General features: G+C 48.4%; 1 protein-coding gene and 2 pseudogenes across 1 annotated transcript; 1 reads left to right on the top strand and 2 right to left on the bottom strand.

Annotated features, from left to right (window-relative positions):
* Nucleotides 1-3,051: 3,051 nt before the first annotated feature.
* Nucleotides 3,052-5,538, bottom strand: LOC136459928 (uncharacterized; annotated as a pseudogene).
* Nucleotides 5,539-9,684: 4,146 nt separating this feature from the next.
* Nucleotides 9,685-12,427, bottom strand: LOC136459929 (probable NADPH:quinone oxidoreductase 1). The gene is made up of 3 exons (XM_066459775.1): nucleotides 11,984-12,427; nucleotides 11,696-11,893; nucleotides 9,685-10,208 (listed from the first exon to the last, which is right to left on the bottom strand). Exons 1-3 carry the CDS (start codon nucleotides 12,081-12,083, stop codon nucleotides 9,907-9,909), a joined length of 600 nt encoding a protein of 199 aa, XP_066315872.1. The 5' UTR covers nucleotides 12,084-12,427; the 3' UTR covers nucleotides 9,685-9,906.
* Nucleotides 12,428-17,184: 4,757 nt separating this feature from the next.
* Nucleotides 17,185-17,945, top strand: LOC136461379 (AT-hook motif nuclear-localized protein 27-like; annotated as a pseudogene).
* The last annotated feature ends 2,921 nt before the right edge of the window (nucleotides 17,946-20,866 follow it).

A 20,866-nucleotide genomic window follows, 5' to 3' on the forward strand; every position in this document is an offset into this window, starting at 1 on the left:
TTTTTATCTTTCTCTATCTTTTTCTGAATAAAATATGCTATGAGCTAAGCTTTTTAGCTGCCCTTATTACGTATATTATAATAATTATTAGAACTTTTAGATTGTGTATCTGTTTAGTAAAAGTTGAGACTCACTAACTCTTTGAGAAGTGAGAATGGCATCTCCTTTGAAACGGATGGAGTACTATCATATGTCAAAAAACTGCAGGTTAATCAATGCATCCTTGCTCAGCGTATGGTCGTGACAAATGTGTGACGCATGCAGGTTAGGTACGGTTCAGGTCAGGCTACACTGTATCGCTTGAACTTATCGATCGCTTATCAGCTAGAATTTATAGTATTTTTCTCTCACAATAAAATAGCTTCAGCCAACTTATCAACCGGCTTATGTATCAGCCGAACAGAGCCAATACTATTAGTGCACTAATCAAGACTAGTATATAGTAATACTCCTATATTTCCCAGCCACAGGTAGCTAATAGCCTATAGTAGAATCATGCACGGAGCTAGACAAGCCACCAGGGGGATCTAGCCTAGCTAGCTAGCTAGCTAGCTAGGGCTTATCTTAATCTGCCATTTTTTTAAACGAAGCGCTGCGATTACTGATTAGTCTAATCCTGCAGCATCGCATCGGTGACGGTGCGCGTTCACCACGTCTTGTGAGGGTGTCGACACGCTCGGCGAGCGTGGAGGAACGGGGACGCCTCGTGCCGGCGTGTGCCCGGCAGCCCTGCTCCCCGTGCGAGCCACTCCGATCCCAGCCGCAGTAGTCCTCGTTGGAGGTGACAAGACTCAAGAGCGAGGCCAGGCACTCGTCTATAAGGCAAGCCACGTCAGCATTGCAGCAGCCAGGTGGCAATATATATCTCTGACGGTGGACTTGTCTAAAAAAATATGGCACCATTGTGATCACAGTGTCGTCCCTACAGCACCCGCGGGTCATGCCATCATTGTGGGCCCCATGTGTGCGTTGTCGAATACCGCGCGGTGTTGGTCGACCAAACTCGTAGCGAGCTCTCTTCTCTTTTCTATGGGTCGTCATGAAAGCTTTCGTGTTGGGTTTTTAGACAAATGTAATGTATAGTTGCTTTAATAAGTATAGTAGAAATTATAGTGGCACTGAAAAAAGCATGTGGCGCAATATTTTTGGAGTAATGTGTTTGAACAAATGTTTTTCATATTGAAATTTAGTGTAGTTAATGGAGTTTTCCCTTTTCAAATTTAGCTTAGTCAACAAAAAAATTATATAAAATCTAGCGACATTTTTTGTCTAGCTTAACTAATATTTGACACAAGTATGTATTGAAAAACATTTTTGTACTGAGTTTTATAGAGTAAAATTCAAAATTAACGCATAGAGTATATATGTATCACCATGTACGTAAAAACCATATAAAAGCTGAGGTACGCATCATAATATATTCATATTATCTAGACTAGTTCATCAACCCGTGGACCCATGGAGAGGCAGCAATTTTAATGGATGCATGAATAGTTGTTACCCTCTAGTAAGATCAGTGATTACATTTTTAGGAAAGATTAGTGATTAGATGCCATAGGAATCTCTAGTAAAAGCATCCCAAGAGTCTCCCTTCATGGGTTTTTATCATAAAACTTAGGAAACAAAAAATCAAACTCCAACAGACTTTCTAAACAACTCTTCATCATTTTCGCTTTCTAAAACCACCATTCTCGCCCTCCACTAACAGGGAGGCTATATGGTCTCTAAACTTAATATATGATAGTTCTAATCATGATTTTTCATACAAGAAAAATTATGGAAAGTCATTGGAGTATATAGAACGAAACATAGTTCGTTGGAGTTGGCTCTCCAATGGAGATATACGGCCTGTTCGCTGGTTGGTTTCTGGGCTGGTTTGGGCTGGCTGGTGCTGGTTTGTTGTGAGAGGAAAACACTGTTGGCTGGCTGGTTTGGGCTGACTGAAACCAATAAGCGAACATGCTGATATTCATGAGATGGCTCTGAAAATGGAGATACATATATTAAGTTTACAGTGGCTTGGTTGCTCTAAGATTACAGATGCCACCGGCCCACAGCTAAGTTGACGCAACGGCCGTGTTAAGTGTGGCCTGGAAGTGGAACAACCGACCGACTCAGGGGTTCGGCAAGAACCTGGGCCTTCATATGCTGGGTCCAAACTGGGCCAACCCTCTCGATGCCACTGCCACGGCCTAGCCCCTATATTGATCGGTGACAATGCGTTGTGGGCCTTGGACTTTTGCATTCTGTGACTTCTGCCTTTCTGGCCCTCTGGAGGAAATTTTCTCAGGTTTTTTAGTTTCTTGTGTTTGTGTGACAAAAAAGAAAATAAACATGAACCTGTCTTCTCGAAGCTCCAAAATCGATCTAAAAAAATACAGCCTTATTGATCTACTTGAGAGAAAATGCATTTCCTATGCAATTATCAAGTACTCGTGACTTTGTGAGAAAATACATCTCCTAGTCCTAGGGGAAAAGAATTCAGTGAGGTTAACGTGGTGTGCTCATCAATCAGTTGCTTGCTTCTGAAACAAAACCATGCATGGGCCCGGTCCATGTCCATTTGATGCAGGCCTTTCGGCTCTGATCTGATGCAGCATCACTTTGTTTGTTTGGAAGCACTGCAAGTGTAAGCTGGAAAGGAATGCTTTGTTGTTGTCTTCAGGATCACGGCTTGCTTATATGTCTCAAATAACCCTGTCATTTGTACACATGAGAATACACCTAAACACCCTAGGCAATAGCTCTTTGCCATCTCTTACACTCTGCTACTAATAGTACTATAACTGCACACTCTTTACTTGGCTTTTCAGAACTTGTGAACAAAGCCTACTGTCTACAGTTTGTCGCCGCCATGTTACTCTCTCCTAAATTATGTGATCTTGTTCTACTGATCCAACGAATTAAGTTAACAGTACCGATTGGCAAGCAGAACCTGGGGCCGGTTTAGTTCGCGAAATTTTTGGCGAAATGCTACTGGCATTTTCGTTGTTATTTGACAAACAGTGTCCAATCATAGTCTAATTAGGCTTAAAAGATTCGTCTCGTAGATTTCGTCTAAACTGTGTAATTAGTTTTATTTTTTTATTTATATTTAATGCTTCATGCATACGTCCAAAGATTCGATGTGACGGGGAATCTTGAAAAATTTGGCGTTTTGGGTGGAACTAAACAGCCCCCTGATGAACAAACCGCGGGATAAATGTCACGTCGAATTCAACAACTTTGCAAGAGTTGTGTTTCTCCCTGTAAATTTTGTTCGGCTTCAGAAGAAAGCTCTGCTCCCATAGAACACCCTTGTCCCATCCTTCTGCTGCTGCCGCTCGATCACCTTGTTCTTGTCGGGCGTCTCCTCCTTCTGCACGCCGCCGCCGCCGTCGAGGCCGAGCTCAATCGGTAGCTGCATCTTGGCCAGCGACTCGCTGAACTGCTGTATGCTCTTCACGTACATCTCCATGATCTGCCGCTGCATCGCGCTCTGCTCCGCCTCCATGTCCATGTCCATGTCCCCGAGCGGCGACGTGAACACGACGGCCTTAGTGGCCTTCCCGCCGCGCGACGTCGGCGTGTCCGGCGAGCGGCAGGACACGGGAGCCGTGGTGGCCTCGTCAAGGTCGGGCAGCGGCAGCGGCTTCTCTGCCGCTTCGGCGGAAGAAGAGACGGCCCTGTCCTCGCTGACCGTGCTGGCCGTCGAGGCGGAGGCGTTCCTGCTGGTGCTGCCGTCCGAGGACGCCGCCGACTTCTCCCCGCTCGGGCTCGTGCTCATCTCGCAGTAGTCCGGAGCCACCACCCCGTCCCCGGCGCGCAGGAACGGCAGGTACTGCACGGCCATGGCGTCGTTCTCCTGCTCCACTCTAAGGTCCGTGAACTCGATCCTTGAGTAGTCAACGGCCATGGGCGCGGGCGCGGGGCCGAGGATGACCACCTCCGACGCGATGGACGGCTCGGCGGCGTGGCCCGGCGCGTCGTCGCCGGGGATCCCCGGGCGGAGCGCGAGCGAGAGGCGCACGGTGCCGGCGGGCGAGTGGAGGAGGTCGGTGGACGAGAGCTCGAAGTTCCCCTCGACGATCCTAGCGCCATCGGCGGCCGCGATGGACGCGAGCGGCACGAGCGCGAAGCCGAGGAGCTGGTCGTCCAGGACGCCCCTGGCGCAGCTGCGCATCCAGAGCTCGCACTTGAGCACGTCCACGGCGATCCTCCCTTGGCGGACGCGCAGCGGCGGGAGGCGCTCGCCGAAGCGCGGGGAGGCGCCGCCGCCGCGCGCGACGCGCGTGGCCAGCGCGGCGCCGTCGTCGTCGGGCGCCGACGTCAGCGCCAGCCTGGCGTACACGTCCTGGTCCCCGTAGATGCAGATGTTGTGGATGCCCCGCGCCTCGTGCACGAAGATGTCCAGCACGCAGGGGGGTTCCTCGTCCTGGTCCTCCTCATGCTCATGCTCGAGCTGGCTTCTGCTCTGCTCCTCCTCCGCCTTCGTCCGGGCGGCTGCGCAGAAACCTCGCCGCCGCCGGCTCCATGGCAGTCAGAAATCAAAGCGATAGAGAGGTCGTTGGAAGAAGAAGGGCAGAATGTTCTGCCTGTGCCTGGATCACGTTGAGGGAGAGAGCAGAGCACAGGGAGTAGACGCCAAGTTTTGTAGTGGCTTGCAAGAGCAGAGCAGGGGGAGTATGCTGTGCACGCGAGCGCGTAGGCGTAGTGGAAGTGGAGTGGCCGCCGGTAGTTGCAGGAGGAAAGGAAACCCAAACGGCCAAACCCTTGGGTCGGTTGGCGAAGAAAACCGAGGGTTCCGGTTCGGTCGGTTGGCTTGGATTGGCGCCAAGGGCGGGATGCTGGCGCCATGGCCTTTGGCCTATGCCCACGGGAGAGGAGAGACCCAACCACCCCTACCCCTCCTCCTAGGTCCTAGTGCACGCTGCATCATCATGTTCAGGTAGAAGCTGCAGCTCATCAGCCATCCCATCGTCACACACCACAGCAGCAGCACACCCTCGCTTGCTTTGGCCACGTTCCCTTCGCTGAAAAGCCAGACCGGACCTTTGCCTCTCTCTCACTCTTTTTTACGTGGTTCTGAATCAGAGCCTCTTTATTAAAAAAAAAATCAGAGCCTCTGATGTAGGAGTAGTACGTGTGATCCCTTGTCCACACCACACCCTGATGTTGCCTTGCACTGCACCCAAACTCCTGGCCCAGCCGGTTTCACTATCACGTGGTAGTTGCGCTACTAACCTCCCTGCATGTTTATCTAGAAGAGATTGATACTGGATATATACACACATAAATTTTGTAGTGGTGCCGTAGCGTCCCTGGTTGATCGATGTTAGCGCCGACAGTGACGGTATCGATTGAGACTTGCAGCCCGTTCGTTTTGGTCGTAAATGATCGTAAATTTCCAGCCTGAACAGTATTTTTCTCTCACACCAAACCAGCCAGCAGTAATAATCCACGATCGTATACGATTGTTTCAGCCCCAGCCGAACAGGCTGTCGATTAGGATCTTGGAGAATTATTCAGGAACCAGCTACAGAATAGCATGATTATTGTATTGCTGCTGCTGGAAGTAATGCTAATACAAAGTACGTATATGATTTTCTTTGAGAAGGATACATACACTAGATTACAAGCAGAGCGTCCTAGATTATCTTTGAGATCACCTTGGTGTGTAACACGTACAACCCAGTTGACAGTCGTTAAACAGCACAGTACCACAGTAAACAGTCTCAAGGCTTATATTAGCACATGCACGGTGCAACCTTCTAGAAGCACAAGCACATCCACAACTTGACAACCGGGTCCTGTACGCTGGCGTCGCGTGCATGGCCGGCGGCGACGTCGCCGGCAGGATGGCCGCACGTAGGTCGTCGGGAAAGGTGGGCGGGCGCGACGCTACGCTAGTCGCTAGGCCTAGGACGTGGCCTGGGTATTCGTCAGACAGACAAGCGCGCGAGCGCAGTGGATGGCGTGGAGGACTGCAGGTCAGTCGGCGTCGACGTCGGCGTCGGCGTCTCTGTTTGTCAACCCGAGTGGCTGGAGCACACTCCCGCTTCCTTCGCGTGCAATTGCAAGCATCGACAGCGAGAGCCACCCAACCGGACTTAATGCGCGCCACCACCAACCGACGACTAATAATTTCAATTTTTTTCTTTATTTTTTCACTCACTATCTAATGTATAAACCCTCTGTCTGAAATTATAGATCGTTGTGGTTTTTCTAGAGCTTTTGCTGCACAGTAAGATGCACCTCTAGTCATCAAAATCCTCGAAATTGGATGTCATTTAGATCTCTAAACTTCTAAAGTAAACATCCATGCAAGCGGGTTAGCTTAAGTTTTGACAATTTGAGTCCTACGTGACACGGTTAGTAAGTTTAGCAACAGGGCATGTATTTTGGAAGCTTGGAAGCCTAGATGACACCTTAAGCCACGGTGAAGAACCGTAACACATTTTTAACTCTTTGCTATATAACATTCTCGATATACACTATATCTAAATAAAACAATAAAAGCATGTATCTATAAAAGTCAAATTTAAGGTGGACATAATATTTGTTTTTTTATGAAACAAACTGAGACTGGCGGATATACAGTTATCTCATGCGAAAATGAGATAAGGCACGAATGCATGGTGGTCGTGACGCCACAAAACTTCGTGATGTCAAAATCCGATGACGTCACGGTGCTTCCGCTCTACTCCTTTTCCAGAAAACGACTAATAATAAGGCTGCAACGGAACGCCTTTGTATTTGTTTTCTTGATTGAACAACCACTCATCGCTCTTGCACCTCCACTGCCCACCATATATCCTTTATTACTTTTGATTGATCCGGTAAAGGTGTCAGAATCCTGGCTGATGACGCCAACTAACTCGGCTGCTCGCCAGGCACGCCCAACGCTAGCTAACAGCACCCTATGCCCCAGCTCTGAATTCAGTCGGTCCACGCATGCAAGCAAATACCGGGACCTGCATCTCCCATAGTGGGCAGGGAGACGGATGCTTTATTGTCAGGATCTTTTGACAGTGCATGGAGCAACCTTTCCTGCTTTTACTGCTCCCGAAGCAGTTACTTTTCCTCCCAACGCGTTTTTGATCGGTGGCTTTTTTTTTTGTCAGCTGAGACTACCGGCTCATGTGCAGAGACTATGAACAACTTTGAGACCTGGACACCTACTTAGGCCGCGTTTAGTTCGTCCGACTCTGCGCCGCCTGAAACACTGTAGCGATGTTCGTTGACTAATTAGGCTCAGAACGTTCGTCTTACAAAGTACAACAAAACTGTGCAATTAGTTTTTTATTTCGTCAACATTTAGTACTCCATGCATATACCGCAAGTTTGATGTGATGGGAAATCTTCTTTTTGCATAGTGTCAAAATTTGGAATTGGGGGAACTAAACATAGCCTTAATGCTGGGGCAGTACGTCACGGTGTTGCATTGGGGAAGCCCTAAAATAGCAGTAAAAAGATCTTGCTACTAGCTACGACATCAAGTGTACTAGCTGAAGCTGAAAGCTTCTCTGCAGCGTCACGGCTCAGAAAAACAAGGGCGTAAAGCCAAGACCAAGAGTTAGGTCTCGGTTCAGCTCGTCACAATCTACTTTTTAGATGGAGATTAATAGGTGAACTGTGCTTGTATATTGGTTCTTTTAGCATCACTAGTGCAGAATTTGCAGTAGTGGTTAGGGTGGTTCGTTTCGTTAGTCATTTAGTACGGCGTCATCCGAAACCGCCGTCATGCTAGCAACCGTGATCGCCACGTGCTACTTATTACAAACTGATTTAGGTATTACTGGTTAACTAATACAATACTGTATACCTACGAGTGTATCCTTAAAAATGATCCAATTCTAGATCTATAACTAGTCAGAGCATCTAAAGTTTGACAAGTATATATGGAAAAAATCAATATTTATGGCACCAAATAGGTGTGTCATAAAAATATATTTTATAATGAATCCAGTGATACTATAAATATCAGAATTGTTTTATAAATTTGGTCAAACTCAAGACGGTTTGACTTGGTGCTATGCTAGAATTGTATTTTTTACGGACAGAAGGAATACTCCCTAGCAAATAAATTATTTTTTCTAAGGAAAAGAGCAGCAGTCCATTTCCTTCAATCTTGCCGATCACGGGGTGAGAGTGAAACAGTGTTTTAAGAAGTATGAATCACACGGTGAATCTAAAGTCAAATCCTCAAGTGGTGAGCCATGCAAATATTTCCCATTTTGTGTGGTCTCCCATTTGCACCATCAAGTGGGGTAGATGGTGTACATCTTTCTTTTCCTGCCATTGGGTGCAGTGATGATGATCTTCATTGCCACTCGAGCAACTGCCAACAGGCAAGGCAACCTTGCAGCTGCAGAGCAGGAGCTAATGGACAGAGCAGTGGCAAAGTGGTAGCTGGTGCCTGCCTCCAAATATTGTGCAGCAGCAATGAGCAATGGCCGGCCGGTCGGTCGGTGAGTACCCGGTGCTTATTTCACGCCACGCCGTGTCCTGCAAGTCAAAATGAGTCTGAAAAGTGAGGGGTCGAGTTCACAAAGAATCCGACGGGTTCGGTTGGGTTAGGTCTGAACCCGCTTTGGCCTTTTAGTCTTGCTTGCTTTGACAGCTCGAGGCGTCCCGGGTCGGTCGTTTCTTTGCAATTGCAGCGACAAGTGTGCTTCAAGAAGTCCCACACTGGCGCACAATGGTGATGGGCTCGCCAACTTGTGCCGAGAACTCCTGCATCAGAATTCAGAAGCACCAAACTGAGAGGGATACAAGCATCTGTGTTTCTACTATCGCCCTGTTCGCTTATCTTATAATCCGTTTTTTTCAGCTTGTTTTTTTTCAGTCGAAACAGTATTTTTCTCTCACAACAAATCAGCCAGAACAGTGTTTCGCTTCTCTTATACATGTACCGAATGTTTTAAGGCGCAACCTTTGAAAATTCAGCTTCAGAAACGCCATACATATGCAACAAGCCAGGACAATAGCTTCTGGACCCAACTATTCTCACCCAACTCTTGCCACATGAATACATGATTAGTACATTGTAAATTAAGAAGACTTCCTCCAGTCAGTCTTTCACAAATGCATATAGGAGTATAATATCAGCAACGGCGCACCTGATCCAAGAGTGACAATGGCATATCAAAATCATGTACAGCTTGTGGACAAGATGTCCTACCTGGAATACTGTAGTACATCCAGCCAAATCTTGACAGTTCTTTCAGTTCACCCAGGAATTGCAGTTCTGTCATCTCATACTTGGTTAGTTGATTTGCCTCCATACCATTGGGGAAACCAATATATCTCTTCTTTTACACCAACATGAGAGTCGCCTTGTGTAGTTGTGTATCATATCGTCATCCATTCATGCAGCAGTATGCACCTGCACCTGCAACACAAACAATTTAACCAAACCAAAAATGGATGTGTTTTTGGGACATGTTTGGCTTTTGTCAATCACCTTACACTTAGTAGCAGTATTAGTATGGCAGATCACTTGACAGTCTGAACAAAAATAGTTGATGGATATAGTAGCTGGAAATTTAATAACCAATGGAGAAAAACTATGGAACTCTGGTTCGCACTGGGCATTGAGATTAGATTTCATTTAACTTTATTTGTATAGTCATAAACTTTCACTTAATTTTAGTCGCTGAATCATTAAAACACCAAAGTTCAAAATTTGCTGAGATAAGACAACTACTGAAAATCAATTCACATTGCTGGGAAAGGTAACACACTAAAACACAATCTTTATTATATAATCAGCAAACAGGATAACACTTCTCCAGTGATTTATTACAACTTTCAGGCCACACCCACAATGCATTACAGGTCCCAAGAAAGGTACGAGACACGCAAGACCTCAAGAGCCATAAACTCTTCTCAGTGAAGCACATACTACAATGGTCCCCAGTTGATTCAGTCCTTCTGGAGCCTTAGTGTGAAGGCCTGAAGGGACAAGAGCACTTGCTTGAGCCGCTCTCTGATTTGAGCATCAATCAGATTTCCATCGCTGTCAAACTTGGGTGGTTGCTGAAATGCTTGGACGCACAGTTCAGGCTTGTTGATGAAATGAAGATCCAAGAATACCCCAACCTGACGGAGATGGTACTGTGACCTCCCTCCTCCAAAGCCACCGCCTGCACTCACAATTCCAGCAGGTTTGTCTGCCCAACAGTTCTTTCCTCTAGAAGCCCAGTCAAGTGCATTCTTCAGGGGGGCTGCAATTGTAACACAAACCATGTAAATGAAGCAGAAATGGTGAATTGTAAACGCAGGCTACGATTGTAACACAAACCATGTATCATAGCTAAAAGAAAGGTGAATTTGGGTAGTTTTGGCATTATGATATTGTAGCATTGTCTTAAAATAACACAACCACTGCAGGAATACTGAAACCAACGACTCATATCAATGTTAGGAAAGTTAACCAATGAAATCCGTAAAAATGTCAAAAAAATGTGTACTCATAATCAGACAAAATGGAGAGGCACCCATTGATATACAAATAGCAATGTTGAATCAACATCAATCTATGCATACTTAACATTGCGTGCAGCATAAATTACCTGGCAAACAACACTTTAAGGAACTTTGTAAAAACTAATTCGAGATATCAGGTCTTGGGAACAAATATAATGATGCAGATAATACTACAGTGTCCTAGACCTATCATTGACTGCATGGTAGAAGATGTATTCAGTGCCACAGAAGGTTACAATCTACAGTGCAGGTTCAAATGTGAGTTCATGGAATGACACAGTAGATTCATCTCCAAGATAATGGAGTGGAATTATGCACTTCATAACATGTATGATACTAATACGCAAAACTTATATTGCATTAGAATAGCAAATGAAATGGAATAGCCATGATATTTTGGGGAATGGGCTTTCTTCAGCTCAGGGGGTAAAGGGATGCCAATATAGATATTAATTAAGATGGCTAAAAATCTTCTTAATATAATGATAGGCAGCTCTTTTGTGTGTTCGAGGGAAAAAAAAACAAGAGGATTAAAAGGGGGCATTTCTTAGTGGTTGCCAGTAATCTGTGAACTAAACCAACATCAAAGTCAGCAGAAAGTATGAAGGAAAGAATATTGACGTGCCCCTCTGTTGATAAGGTTTCGCAAGAAAGGAATAAAGGAAAAGCATACACATCATGGGAGACATGCCTTTGCTAAAGGCCAAATGCCCCCTTTTTTTCTTCGTGTAAGGCAATTTCACCATCACGGACTCAGTGTACCGACAACATAGTCTTAAGTTCCTGTTTGATGGAGAATTATGTGAACCTAACACCCTATTTGTGCACCACGATAATTGGGAATCAAATCGATCCCACCCATTGTGCACCATGCCAACCCAATGTGAACCTAAATTGGCAGTGGCAGCAATGCACAGGGTGACATGGTCCCCAGAGGTACACAGTACAGTTCAGTATGCCTAAATTGTATTTCAACTGAATGTTAAAAATCAAATAATGAATCGCGTTGCTCAATTTGCCTTGAGCACAACAATACTGCTGATTGCTGAGTGAGTGAGTGAAACGCCGTCCTAAAGTTTCTGGCGGGAGGCGTTCCACGCCCAAAATACCCCCGACCCCGAGCATTTTATCAATGGCAATCCCCTTCCAATTGGTGCCTGCGGGCAGGAGATCTGAAACGAACGAGGAGCAAGGCAGGAAGGAGAGAGGGGGGCGAAGAGCGTACTGGCGATGGAGTAGTTGTACTCTGGCGCGCCGAAGAGGAAGCAGTCGGCCTGGCAGACCTTGGCGCGGAAGGCCTCGACGGCGGGCGGGAAGCCGGTGCCGCCGCCGGTCTCGAGGTCGGTATTGATGAGGGGCAGGTCGGAGATGTCAAGCTGGTCGACGCGGAGCCCCGGGATGGAGTCCTCGCACACCTCCGCGGCTGCCGGGTAGTTAGTTGGACGAGGAAGCGAAGTCGTGAGTAGTGATAGGCACGACACGACACGAGGAAGGAGGAGGAGGGGAAGCGTACCGGCGCGGAGGAGGCCGCGGTTGAAGGAGGCCTTGCGGAGGGAGCCGCAGATGGCGGCCACGCGCAGGACGGGCCTCGCCGATGCCGCCGCGGCTTCCATGCTTCGATTTCGAGTTGGGGCGGCGCTGGGAGTCCGACTAGTCGGGTTGGTCGGTCGCGGTGCTGGTGCTGGTGCTCTGGTGCTCGACGCGGCGAGGAAGCCAATAAATACGTCACGCACTCAGCTCGGTCAGCTCGACTGCTCGAGTGCGCCACCGGCGATTCCACGATTCTTTGTCCAAATCATCGGCCAACTTTAGCGTGCTCCATCTACTCCGTTAGTATAGTTTGGTGTCACGGGAGTACGGGACGCCCAAAAAGTGCGGCCGGCGGCTAGGAGCAAGTCTTGGGCTCTTCCGCTCTTGGCAGCCGGCGGCTCGTGCTCTTCGTCGGTGGATGGGAGCGTGTGACCTACTGACCTCGACTCAGCTTTTCTTTTCATGACGAGACGAGAGGATGACCTCAGCTCTGGATGGCATCGGTTTTTGGGGGCCGCCGCGAGCACCAAGCGCGGGCCGGTACGCGACAGAAGGAGCTGCTGGGTGGCCCAGCCTGCAGCCCGTGACGGGCCTTTACCGCGCCGCGTCTTTCTATGCGCCAGACAGCACTTGCGCGTCCAACAAGGAAAGGGGGATTTGGGCCACAAGATAGTTGGAAGTACGAGCGAACCTTTTCTTATTTTTCGTGATATATATAAATCATTTGCTAATTTGCGGTTTGTCTAAAGTAAAATCGTCTGCTTAACATACTCCAAAGGAGGCTCCTATCCCATCTCCGATCGTATTTTGAAGACACGAAGATGTAGGGATGCAAATGCAAGCAGACTTGTCCACGAGTCTATAAAACCTGCAAAAATTAAACCAAGCCCGCTTGAAGAGGGAGGAAATGACATCCCGACCATTCCTAATCCTTTATTCGCCCAATCTCAAAAAAAAAAAACCTTTATTCACCCCTAATCAACACCCCCTCCCCCTCTTACTACCCTTAGGCTAAGGGATAATGGTTGGGGACTTTGATTTCAGCGATCTATCCTTCGAGAAACAAACTGTCATGCATCACGATAGCTGGCAGACAACCAGAAGTGAAGGAAAAGACAATCAACACCATTCTTGTGCTCCAATCGGTTCCAGCTTCTCCTCACAAAATAATGTAGCGGTAATGTTTTATAGCGTGGAGCTATTTTTATTTCTCTAAGTTAAAATGAATTAGAGAACACATGGAACCGGTAAAAGCTAGCTTGGTTTCACCGGCTTCGGCTCCTACTTGGCACATTATGCTAAGCACCAGGGTCGAGTTCTCATACCTTGTTTGGTAGAGCTCATCCTATTCCTGATTGTCTGTGACAAACGATTTGCTTGATAGGAGTAGAAGTGATTCTATAGCCACAGGTGATTTTTTTAGATTCTCCAAGGTAAACTATAGGTAGAAGTTGATTTTTCTACTATAAGTAAATTAGGGGAAACTAACTCTTTCAGCTTGTAGCATTCTACTTTACTTTCAGAGAATTACTTTACGAAATCAACGTAGACTCATTTATCTATAAAATGCAGCTTCAACTCCTCCTAGATCCAAAATGTTGATCCGTGAGCTCCGCCAAACCCAAACCTGCCCTTGAGTAGTCGAGTTTATGAACAGATACTCTGGTGGAGTGGTCGTACAGGCTTCGCTGCTTCAGTGCCTCTGCGGCGACGGAGCACGCGCGACAGTAGGCTAGAGAAGCAGAGACGGAGAGAACCGCAGCTGCAGGCCACGAGGAAGACTACGGCCTCAGCCGTTTGACCCTGCAATTTTTGCCACCAACGGGTGGCGAGAGGCGGCTGCCGCGCCGTACCCCGTACTGCGCGTCGAGGCGAAGTGGACTGTGCGCGGACGGCCGGCAGCAGGAGCAGGAGCACCCAGAGAGACAGCGTCCAGCGCGGAGCAGGCACATGCCGCATTCCAGCCAGGTGGAAGATGCCAACCTTGATCAGCAGTTCTGCTTCCCATCATGCAAATCTATTCATCTTTATTTTCCCGTAATTCGGGTGCGTGATCAAAATCTTCGGGAACACATCTGTTCAAGTTCAGAGAAACCGGCATGCAGGCTGACCCTTGTTTAGTTCTCCAAAAGTGCATTATACAAAAAAAAAGATTTCCCGTCATATTAAATTTGCGGTTCATGCATGGAGTATTAAATATAGACGAAATCAAACAATAATTGCACAGTTTGCTTTAACTTTGTGAGACGAATCTTTTGAGCCTAATTAGTCAATATTTAGACAATAATTTACAAATACAAACGAAATACTACAGTAAAAAATCGTGCATTATTGCCGAACTAAACGCGCCCCTGGCAAAAGGCAACCCATCGCGCGAGGGCCGAAGCCATGGATGATTGACGCAGGTCGACCGTTTCTTGCCGCGGTAACACTCAGCCCCGACCCGAGCCCCCGACACTGCCTTTGACCACACCCAAATCAGGAGCAACGTTTGCCCGAGGGCCAAGGCTGCATGTCAGCACGCTGACGCTGCACCTCTGAAACCTGATTTTGATTTGACGCGAGCGAGACCAATGGCGAAACGTGGCAGAGCAGCGGAGGGCAACTGCCCGAGGACGCGTCGGATTGGACGTCGTCTCAGCTTGCCTCGAGAGTAGTGAGCACGGGCAAACCAACGGTGGAGATCACTACCGCCCCCGCGACGAACCGATGGGCGAGTGGGCGACGAGCATGCAGTGCAGCTGCGCGTCCCCTCCACTTTTCCCTCTCCCTCTACAAATAAAAACTCACCTTGCATATTTTGAGCTCACTTGCTCCTGGTGGAGCCAGGAGTCTGGAGCTATTTCACTGTTTCGTACAGCAGGAAGGCAGCCCCGGAGATCGGTCCGCCATGGCTGGCGAGGGGGCGTTGCGAACACAAGGTTGATAAGTACCCTTGTGTGTTCGTTTTTGTGTGATGAGTGATTGATCACCGTGATCCACGAATAGATTGAGTCGGTTACTAATTCTACCATGGCAAAAGCTATGTGTGCATGTCTCTTGGCTCGTGGTATGCAGGTGTGGAGCACGGAGTCGGTAGTTGACGGCGAGGTGAAGGTCAAGGAGGACGTGCCGTGCCGACGGACCGGGAGCGGTGAAGGACGGACGTGAGGTTTAGACCGAGGGACCGGGAGGCCGAGCGACTAGCCGCGGTGGCTGACACTTGGAACATCAACAAGTGCAAGAAGACATAGAGTGACGGTGTTGACCGGGTCAAGACGGCGGACGCGTGAGTCGAGCGAGGCTCAGGAGGACTTGGCGGACCGGTCGGTCGAGGACGGCGGTGACACGCGTCGGATGGCGGGGGACGCGTATGGAGTACTCTACCCGCGGACGGTTTACGGGTTTGGGCCTCAAAACCCGGGCGGAGGTTCCGAGGAGGGGTGGACGGCACGTGGCGGCATCGAGGAGTTCGCGTCGAGGCGAAGCTACCGGTAAGAAGGCGCGGTGGCCGTCGGATCAAGATTACACCGGGTTGGACAACAACGCCCTTGGACTTAGCGGTTCAACTCATTTGTATTCAGGGGCAAAACTAGAAATATGTAATAGCCCTGTTAAATAGGATGAGGGAGCCCCCATCTCCCTCACCTCTCCCATTTTTCTTTTTCTCCTTTTAGACTTAGGGTTTCTTGCTCTTGAGAGAGGTCCAAGAGCTGAAAAATTCGTCCTTGTTTTTCTGAGATTTTTTGTTTGGGAATGGAGGCCCGAATCCTCCTCGTGCCCTCCGGAATTCACCATGTTTTTCTGTGATTTTATTCTTCACCGATTTGATGTGTGCAATTTTTGTTCGTTGCTTTTCTCCTCCCGTTTTTCCAAAATCTTGCAGATCTAGAGTTTGAGTTGATCTCATGAAATGATTTCTTGGGGATCTATTTGTTCCTAGGTCCAGTTTAGTTCCAAAAAATTTTGTAAAATTTTTCAAGATTTCTCATCACATCGAATCTTTGGACACATGCATGAAGCATTAAATATAGATAAAAAAATAAAACTAATTACACAGTTTAGCCGAAATTCACGAGACGAATCTTTTAAGCCTAATTAGTCCATGATTGGACACTAATTGCTAAATAACAACAAAAAGTGCTACAGTAGCATTTTGCAAAAAAAATCGCCATCTAAATACAGCCCTAGTCGAATTACATATCTGCAAAATTTGGGATCGAATCATCGAGTGTCGAGTCAGATTGCGTCAATTTCGTGTCCGCTCGTTTTCTGTTCTTCGTTTTCAGTCTGTGTTCGTGCAGGATCTGTCTGATGGGTGGACGCAGCAGCGCTACCAGCGCCAGTGCTCCTGCACTGAGCGTGCTCAGATGAGCAGCGCGTGCTCAAGTCTCTCGTCAGTTCCAACGTTTGAAGCTCCCAGGCCAAGTTCACTAATTTGTTCTTCCGAGTCTATTTATTTCATTTCTCTGTGTTCGTCGTGTCCTAGAGCAGGGAGAACCAGCATCGTCGCTGCAGTGTCTATACCCCTCCCGGTCTAGGACGAGCAGGAGTCCAGGCTGAGCTACCTGCTCCTCTCTCTGCTCTTTGTTTGTCCAGCACAAATCAATGCTCGACCATGAGCTTGTGCTTGCATAGCTCCAAGAGCATATCACGTGAATTGAAATGTTGTTTAGGAAATGTCTCAATCAAGCAACAATACTTTGAATATTAAATTTGGTCTCAAGCTCATCATTGCATTTTACTGAATCTCTCTTGGTTAGCCGGTTACCATATCTATACGTGAATTTGCTTCTGCAAGTGTGCTTCCGTGCTCATCCATTTAGGAGAAGGCAGGCTTGTCATTGCTATTGGTAGGCTGTGCACCTTCGAGTGCCATGCAAATCCAGCTCTCTCCTTCTAAGTATGTTTTGCAGGTGTGTCTCACGGTGATGGTGTCCAGCTCTTGTTGTTTTGTCCGCAGCTCGATCATTTGAGTTCTGATTCATTTTTGGTTGGTTGCATTGGTTTCGTGGTATTCCGCTGTGTTCCTAGGGAACATCCACCCACTTATTTGGATCGTGGACATCATGGTGTTTGGTTTACGAGTTTGGCGGTGATTTCATGACAGTGGCTGAAAAAGTTTCAAAAGAAATTTTACTGCTCCCATTCACCCTCCTCCGGTAGCCGTTTTCAGTCCTTCAGGCGTCCAGCGGCGCCGGGCTGATGGAGCCGGCGCTGGCACTGGCACTGGTGCCCTTGACAGCGCGGAAACCGCGCGGGCGCCCGCTGGGGTCGAAGAACAAGCCGAAGCCGCCGGTGGTGGTGACGCGGGAGAGCGAGGCGGCGATGCGGCCCGTGGTGCTGGAGCTGGCGGCGGGCTGCGACGTGGTGGCCGCGGTGGCCGCGTTCGCGCGCACCGCCGCGTGGGCGTGTCCGTGCTCTGCGGGCGCGGCGCTGTCGCCGCCGTCACGCTGCGCCTCGCGGCGGGCACCGCGGCCGCGGCCTCCGCGGTGACGATACACGGGCGGTTCGAGGTGCTTGCGCTCTCCGGGACCGTGCTGCCGTCGTGGTGCGACCCCGGGGCCGGCCACGGCCGCGCGCCGGCGTTCTCGGTGTCGCTGGCTGGGGCCGGCGGGCAGGTAATCGGCGGGACCCTGGCTGGGGAGATGACCGCGGCGGACGGGGTGGTCGTGGTGGCCGCCGTGTTCAGGACCGCCGAAGTGCACCGGCTGCCCGCTGCTGGCGCGGAGGACGGGGACGGGGAAGGCGGCGGTGGAAGGGAGGAGTGGAGGCATCCGCATTCGCAGCAGCAGCTGCAGGTGGCGGAGGCGGCGAGCGCCGGCGACGTGGCGGGACTGGGTGGCTACGGCGGCTGCGGCGGCCACGTGGGCCAGCACGCGGAGCAGCTGGCTGACATAGGTCTGTGGGGCCAGCATCCGACGCCCACTCGCGGACCGTTCCACCACCCTCTGCCCCGCTTCTAGAGGCAGGCACGTGTGCATGGCATGGCAGCACCGCCACCGCCGCAGCATGGATGTGTGCGCGGTGCCGCTGTATTTTTCTCGGGAAGACGTGAGTTTGTGCTGTTTCCGATGCAAATCCCATGCAAGACGTAAAGCTGCTTGCTCCTAGTCCTTTGCTGTGGTGGTGCTCCAGCAGGGAGAGAACGCACGCAGGGCGCCACGGTCCAGCACTCCAGCTCACTCACCTCACTGTCACTGATGGCTTCGCCAGCCAGCCAGGCGGGAGTGTCTGGGCGCAGCGCAGCGCAGATCGACGGGCGCACCATCCACCTCCTTGCTGCTGGGGCCTTGTTTAGATGCCATCCAAATTCCAAGTTTTTTCACTCTCTCTCCATCACATCAATTTTTAGCCGTTTGTATGGAGTATTAAATGTAGGTAAAAAAAATAACTAATTGCACAGTTTAGTTCGAAATCACGAGATGAATCTTTTGAGCCTAGTTGGTCCACGATTGGACAATATTTGTCAAATAAGACGAAAGTGCTACTATTCATCGGTTTGAAATTTTTTCGCAATCTAAACGAGTCCTGGATAACGAGCGAAGAAAACAGGTGACATACGGCTCTATTTGTTTTGCTGAAAAGACAAACCGAAAAGCACACGGCTTTGTTTGTTTCGCTGAAAAGTTAAACTAAGAAGTACTGTTCGTTAATTTGTTGTAGGAGAAAAACACCGTCCAGTCAAGCGAACAGGGCCGAAATCGCCGGGGCTTGAGCAGGCGCGGTGTGGCCGTGCGGGAGAGCGAGGGTAAAGATGGCAACGCCCCCGATACCCGATACCCGACGGGTATTTGATCCATTAGGGGACGGAGATGTGATCATATCTTTACTCGTGGGCATCTAAATGGGTAAGAATCCATCCCCGACGGGTATACAGCCTGTTCGCTTGATCGTAAACGATCGTAAATTTACAGCCAGATTAGTATTTTTCTCTCACACCAAAACAGCCAGCAGTAATAATCCACGATCGTATACGATCGTATCAGTACCAGCCGAACAGGCTGATAGCGGGTATGGAAACGTTCCCTATTTACCCGTCCCCGTTACCTGTTGGGGAACCCGACTATTTGAGCTGTCATGCGAGTATTAGGCCCAAAGAAGCTCAACATAGGTATTTTGATCCACATCTGAACAATCATATATATAGTTTATGTGTTTTAGGAACCCTAGTTCAATTTTTCCTCACCATCTCCGCCAGCAGCATAAGCACACCTGCCTCACGAGCGCTCGTGGCCCTCGCTTCCTCAGTTCGGTCTCTCTGCCACCTTTGCTCGTCCTCATCGCAACCTTGCTCCTTCTCCTCGACATCTCCGAGACTCCGACACTTATACCCGGGTGAAGAAGAAACGTCTCTGATTGTAAAGCTGCGATCCCAAGTGTCCTTGTTTATCGGGTATGCAGTACCCGTCGGATATCTGTTACCCGACCGATGCCCGACAGGTATGGAGATGAGCAAGAATCTATACCGAGACAGTTAATGAGGACGGAGACAGAATAAATTCTCCATAGCGAGAAAAAGAACGCTCCAACAATATCCGATGGATACATCCCCGTTGCCATCCCTTAAGCGAGGGGAAAGCTAGCTCGGGTGGGCGCCCCTGCGTTCCGAGCGCCGGCGAGCCAAGCCGAGCAGCAGGAAACCACACCGCGCATCATATCTGCAGTGGCCCCTGGCGCCGCAGCAACATGGGAAGCACGGCGCATCTGTCCTACGTGCACAAGTTTGTTTGCATGTTTGTTTAGAGCTGCGTCGTCTAGATTGTCCATCTCCATGCGTGTGAACTGAGAACTGTGATGTGTCTTTGCTTTTGAGAATGAGTTTTTAGCAGAATACGCAGGAGCTCCAATTAAGCCAGGTACTACATTTATGTAGTCTGCATATATATTAAGTTGTTTTTTAACAAAGAAATGGCAACTCCTCCGTTTTGAAATTACATGTGGTTCTGAACTTTTCTGAGTTAAAACAACATCTATATTACTTTTTTTAAGGTTAAAAGGGATTTGGGATTTCTAATTGTATTTTTTACATAAAAACATTTGGAATTTGTTAAAAAATATATTTTTGTAGTTTTTTTATAAATTCATTAAATCCTTGAATTAATTATTTACATCTCTAGAAGCTGACGTGGCACCACGCCGGCCAAACCGGCTGTTAAAACCGCTCACAGAGCAAATTTGATGGTTCCAAAAGATAATTTCCAACCCAACCCAAATAATTTTAATCATACAGTTTTTTTTTTCTCCGTTCGCTTCTCTTATAATCCGTCTTTTTCAGCTTGTTTTTTCAGCCGGAACAGTGTTTTTTTTCTCATAACAAATCAGCCGGAATAGTGTTTCAGCTTGTTTTTCCAGCGAAGCGAACGAGACCTTTGAGTCGAGCATATAGTTTTATTTACAAGCCTGTATTTGTAATGGTATTTATTTATGCCAAAACTAGGCTTCCAAACAGGGCTGGAGGAGATTAGATTGGAGAAGGCGAGTCGAACCTTTTTCCCGTCCACTAGCCGGCCTTTTGCGATGACTGAGCCGTTGAGCTAATTCAAGGTCATCCTTTGGAAGCGTGTCACTGTGACTTTTGGCCTGTTTGCCCACAAGCCAACATCACTCCTGGTACTTTTTCAGACGTCGTTTTTCTTTTCTTCCAAACACGTTTTATTAGCCCAGCAGGCCAGCAGCACCCTCCTAGTCCCCGAGCCTTTCTGACGTACGTATATCCCAGAAGTCCATTGGTTACATCTGCTCCATAAGTTTTCATACTGAAGTTTCCTTGTCAGATCATACGCTAATTAGAAGAACTAAGTATAAACTAATTATAAAACTAATTGTACAAATGTAGATTAATTTGCGAGACAAATTTATTAAGTCTCATTCATCCATCGTTAGC

This window comes from Miscanthus floridulus, chromosome 6 (assembly GCF_019320115.1).
Source record: "Miscanthus floridulus cultivar M001 chromosome 6, ASM1932011v1, whole genome shotgun sequence".
NCBI lineage: Eukaryota > Viridiplantae > Streptophyta > Magnoliopsida > Poales > Poaceae > Miscanthus > Miscanthus floridulus.